The sequence below is a fragment of the Juglans microcarpa x Juglans regia genome, chromosome 4D (genome assembly GCF_004785595.1).
Source record: "Juglans microcarpa x Juglans regia isolate MS1-56 chromosome 4D, Jm3101_v1.0, whole genome shotgun sequence".
NCBI lineage: Eukaryota > Viridiplantae > Streptophyta > Magnoliopsida > Fagales > Juglandaceae > Juglans > Juglans microcarpa x Juglans regia.
The window spans coordinates 3,628,296-3,633,870 of NC_054600.1; the positions used below are offsets into that span (position 1 = coordinate 3,628,296).

Here is a 5,575-nt window from a genome sequence, read left to right on the forward strand (position 1 = left end):
CATATTTCAAGATTGTAAATACTATTTTTTAATTTTTAATTGATATAACACTTGAGAGTACCAAGTGTACATACTCCGAAACAGCCTAATGATTAAGCCAATTTAACCCTAATATGTTTGGTAGCATTTATGCAGAATTATGGGTTCAAAAAATCCTTCAAGAAAATATGCCACGTTTCATGGCAGCAGCCAATCACATGGACCACCGAACACGCTTTCTCAAACACCATAAATAATGTTGCCTCACTTCCATACATATCTCGTGCCTTAGCCACTACTGGATAACAGAGTAAAGATGAGCACAACAACAACCACAAATCTTCCTCATCATCTCAAACCCGAAGACATCTCAACAGAGAGCACATCCGCCTCCAAGCTCTCCCAGAAAACAATCCTAAACCTTCTAAACACAAAATGCAACACTTCTTTACAGTGTCTCAAGCTAGCCCATTGCCTTGCACTCAGGACTGGCCACTTTCAAGACCATTATGTTGCTGGCACCTTGGTAAAGTGCTATGCAAATCCTCATTTCAACAACTTTGGCTTTGCATTAAAGGTCTTTGATCATGTCCTGAATCCCAATGTTTTTGTCTGGAATATTGTGATCAGAGGGTGCTTAGAGAACAATGAGCCATCTAAGGCTATTTCATTATATCATATGATGGTGGCAGCAAATTCTAGGCCAAACAAGTTTACGTATCCTCCTTTGTTCAAGGCTTGCACTATTACTCATGTCATTGAAGAAGGATTGCAATTTCATGCACATGTAGTGAAACATGGGCTAAGCAGAGATGGACACATAAAAAGTGCTGGAATTCAAATGTATGCGTCCTTTGGACGTGTGAGGGAGGCACGTCGAATGCTTGATGGGGAGGGAGTCTCAAATATTATATGCTGGAACACGATGGTTGATGGATACTTGAAATGTGGAGACGTGGAAGCTGCTAAAGAATTATTTGAGTGTATGCCGGATAAAAATATTGGCTCTTGGAATGCAATGATAAGTGGTTTGGCTAAATGTGGGATGATTGAAGAGGCTAGGAAATTGTTTAATGAAATGGACAAAAGGGATGAAATATCTTGGAGTGCTATCATAGATGGTTATATAAAAGGAGGTTATTACAAGGAGGCATTGGAAGTTTTCAATGAAATGCAAAGGGAAGATATTAGGCCAAGAAAATTTATCTTGTCGAGTGTGCTAGCTGCATGTGCCAATGTGGGGGCGCTTGATCAAGGAAGGTGGATTCATACTTATGTTAAGAAGAATTCCATGCGCATGGATGCTGTTTTAGGGACTGCTTTGGTGGATTTGTATGCCAAATGTGGGCGTCTTGACATGGCATGGGAGGTTTTTGAGAAGATGATAGAGAAAGAAGTCTATACTTGGAATGCCATGATAGGAGGGCTTGCCATGCATGGCCGAGCAGAGGATGCAATTGGGTTATTCTCCAAGATGCAAAGGGAAAAATTGAAGCCCAATGAAATAACTTTTGTGGGTGTTTTAAATGCTTGTGCTCATTCCGGTATGGTTGATGAAGGTTTAGCAATTTTGGATTCTATGAAGAATGTTTATGGTATTGAACCTGAGATGGAGCATTACGGGTGTGTGGTTGATCTCCTAGGAAGGGCAGGGCTCTTGAAAGAGGCAGAGGAGCTCATAAGTTCAATGCCCATGGAGCCCAATGCAGCTGTTTTGGGAGCCCTCATGGGTGCTTGTAGAATACATGGACATGTTGAATTAGGTGAAAGAGTAGGGAAGGTATTGCTTGAATTGGAACCGAAAAATAGTGGTCGTTATGCATTATTGTCAAACATCTATGCAGAGGCTGGAAGATGGAATGATGTTGAGAAAGTAAGAAGACTGATGAAGGAAAGAGGGATAAAGACTACAGCTGGGAGTAGCATGATTGATGTAGGTGGCATTGTTCATAGGTTCAAAATGGCTGATAGTTCACATTCACAAAAGAAGGAAATCTACTTGATGCTGGACAGGATCTTTGAGAGGCTTCATATGGAAGGTTATTCACCAAAAACCTCCCAAGTTTTGTTTGACATCAAAGAAGAGGAGAAGGAAACTACACTTCGATACCACAGTGAGAAGCTTGCAATTGCTTTTGGACTGCTTAGCACAGCACCGGGAACAGCCATCCGAATTGTGAATAATTTGAGGGTGTGCGACGACTGCCATTCTGCCACAAAGATCATTTCAGAAGTTTACAACCGAGAGATAATTGTGAGGGACCGTGTTCGTTATCATCATTTCAAAAATGGAAAATGTTCCTGCAAGGATTATTGGTAAGGTCTCCTTAAGAAAAATGGTGTCCAATGTCTATTTGGTGAGAAAGTAGAAACAACAGGACTGAGTGATTGGAATTTTGATTCAAACTCCAAAGAATGAAACGAAGCCAATGGTTTCAAATGGAGAAGGCATACTTTAAGTTTGAAAAAGAGAAGTTTTGTTCAAGTCTGACTACCTGCGAAACTCGATGAACACCATACATTTGGAGAGGAAATGCCAATATAGCATTGTTTGCCTGTGCAGAACAACATGAGAAATCTTCTGTAAGACAAGGTTTTTGTTGTAAGAAACTAGTTGAGCATTCCTGGTTTTAATATATACAAAGATGAGCAGATTTATTTAAGATATATTTGCATGAATGCATGGAACAGCAGGAACATTACACGGTTGTGCTGTAGCATATTTTTGCCAGGAAGGAAATTGAATATAGTAGAACGTTCCTGTGACTAATTATGTTATGAGATTGCTTCTGGTGAAGAGAAGTGATGCTGGTTCTGTACTATGGATAATGTTTTCTTAAAGCATTCAAGACAATTACACTCGTCAGAGCTTATACAATATCATTGTTGGCAATTAATTGAATCTATGTGACAAGTAAAATGAACATCATGCAACTTTCAGAATCCCCCAAGTAAATCAACAGAAATTGGGGAACCTGTACTCGGTCAAATTAAAATGATTATCCTGGTTGGTTTAGTATAATCAGGTTCAAACTTCGACAGCAATAATTTTTAAAGAGCATTCCATCTTAACTGAGGCTTAAATAATTCAGAATTTGATTGACAGGAAAAAAGGAACTCACACGTTTTCATTTTTTTTTTTGGGGGGGGGGTGTGAGGGGGCGGCGATAATGATAATATAAAGGAACTGGGCCTGGAGGCCATACAAACCATGACAAACTATTACTAGAAAAGGCACAATCACACACCAACAAAGCTTTAATTGCCTGCTAAGCAGTGTGAAAGACAACATCAATGACGTGATACCAATCTAAGTGCCACACATTTTCCACACCATCTTTATTTTTACTGTAGTTTACATATTCACACCATCTTCTTCATAGAAAGTTCAACTTTTTCCAGGCTGACAATCAGTTACAGAACAAATGGTGACTCTCGGTTGATGATCCAGAATTATCAAGTAGTTATCTTGGTTGGAATTGTTGCTGCTCATGCTATCATTATTGTCCTCAAACAGTTGACACAGAACCTGTTACTGAATTTCCATATGCGCCTGACTTATCGAGTTGATTCTTTGGCTTAGCATTAGTTTTACCATTTTTTACTCCAGCTTTTCCTTTAGTCACTTCCTCTGAGATAAACATTTTGGCATCACCTTGGAAAAAAAGAAAGTGCAATCCAATGGCTAGTAGAGCTACAAGTACTGTCTTCACGATAAATCTACACTGAAACCAGTAATCAAATTTCATGATTAGTTACAGAAGCCAGTGTTAAAAATATAATATATAATATGCATTTAAGGTGCAAGTACCTGAATTTAAGATTTGAGATGTTTGGGCTATTTTCGTTCGTATCTTATGCCTGGAGAGGTGTATGGGAAGCAAAGAAAGGGCTGATACAAGGTTGTAGATGAAGGGTGGGAAATGGAAGAGACATTAATCTCTGGACAGATTATTGGATACCAGATCGTAGAAACTTGTAACTAAGTTTTAATGACGTTGGCTTGGATATTAATAAAAAAGTCGAGTCTCATTGATAAGAATACAAAGTGGTGGGACATAGAAAAAGTTAACCATATTCTCCCAATTAGAACTGCAGCAGAGGTCTTGAAGATTATCCTCAGGTCAAGTGATCAAGAAGATAAACTGATTTGGGAACCAGAGAAGAATGGGATGTACAGTGTGAGTAGTGCTTATAAATTGTTTCGACCATTGGGAAAAGAAAGCCAAGAGGGTGAAAGCTCCAATACAGAAGAACAAAAACACATACGGCAAGAGTTGTGGAAGTTACAGATCCTAACAAGGTGAAGGTTTTTGCTTGGAGAGCTTGCAAGAATGGGCTACCAACAAAAGCTAATTTAAAGAAGAGGCGTGTGCTATTGGATGATTGCTTTCAGTTCTGTTGTGATGAAGTGGAAGATCTTACACATGCATTATAGTTTTGTCCACCTCTGAAAGAGAGTTGGGAAAACCAGTTATTATACCTACAACCTGAAGCAAGAAACATAAAATTTGTTGATATAGCAAGACAGGTGAGAGCTAGGGGTAACAAGGAGGAGTTGGAAAAGTTTTTTCTTATTGCTTGGGGTTTTTGGTATAGAAGAAATCAAAAAGTTTATGAGAATAAAGATTTAAAGTCTGAAGAAGCAGTGAATTATGCTTTATCTTTATTGAAAGACCATAAAGATGTTAAAAATAGTTGAAAGATGACCAGTAGAGTTAAATGCTGTTGGATACCTCCCCCACAAGGAGTCTTGAAGCTCAATGTAGATGGGGCTATGTTTCATGATCAATAAAAAGCAGGGGTGGGCATCCTACTTAGAGATGATAAGGGAGAAGTTGTTATGGCAGCAAGCAAAAAGGAATTTGCAGTTAATGACCCAACAGAGATTTAACTACTGCCTATTTTCAGAGGACTGCAATTCTGCCTTCATCGGGGTATACCTGATCTTATTGTAGAAAGTGATTCCCTATTAATGGTAGAAGCACTTCAAGATGGAGGAGAGTCATTGTCTTTGCTAGGCAATCTTATTAAAGAGACTAAAGAATTGATGAAGATTTTCAGGAACTGCAAGATACAGCACATTGGACGCATGGGAAATGAAGGAGCACACAGACTGGCCAAATATGCTTGGCATGTGAATGATCTTAGTGTTTGGAGGGAGTCCTTCCTGGATGTAATTTCACCAGTTATTTGGTTTGAGAAAAAATGTTTGTAAGGCTCTAGTTTTGTGACATATGGAATGTATAAGGTATTCCTCCGTCAAAAGTGAGGGTTTTTTTAATAATAAGGAATCTTCCCGTCTTAAAAAAATAAATAAATAAATAAATAAAATAGTTAGCTTGAATTGAGCAGTCTATTAATCTAGCTTTTTGAGCTGTCCACCAACCCAAAATCAGAAAAACACTTCAAAAATAAAAAGAGTGGTCACCAAGTGGATAATGCACCAATTATTCAACACCTCAGCAATTTAAAAATAAAGAAAAAAACTGAGAGAAATCTTCTTTCAATAAATACCCCTGAGAAAACCCCTTCAGGCAAGCAAACTCCGAAAAAGACAACATACCCATTGCCAACTGCATTGGCATTTTTACAA

The 5,575-nt window shown here is 38.5% G+C and overlaps 1 protein-coding gene across 1 annotated transcript; it reads left to right on the forward strand.

The window, feature by feature from the left end:
* The first annotated feature begins 263 nt into the window (after positions 1-263).
* LOC121260916 (pentatricopeptide repeat-containing protein At3g62890-like) lies at positions 264-2,642 on the forward strand. The gene has a single exon (XM_041162994.1). It carries the CDS (start codon positions 296-298, stop codon positions 2,297-2,299), a length of 2,004 nt encoding a protein of 667 aa, XP_041018928.1. The 5' UTR covers positions 264-295; the 3' UTR covers positions 2,300-2,642.
* Positions 2,643-5,575: the final 2,933 nt, after the last annotated feature.

Coding starts and splice junctions, on each gene's coding strand:
- LOC121260916 (XM_041162994.1), top strand. CDS start 296: ATGAGCACAACAACAACCACAAATCTTCCTCATCATCTCAAACCCGAA.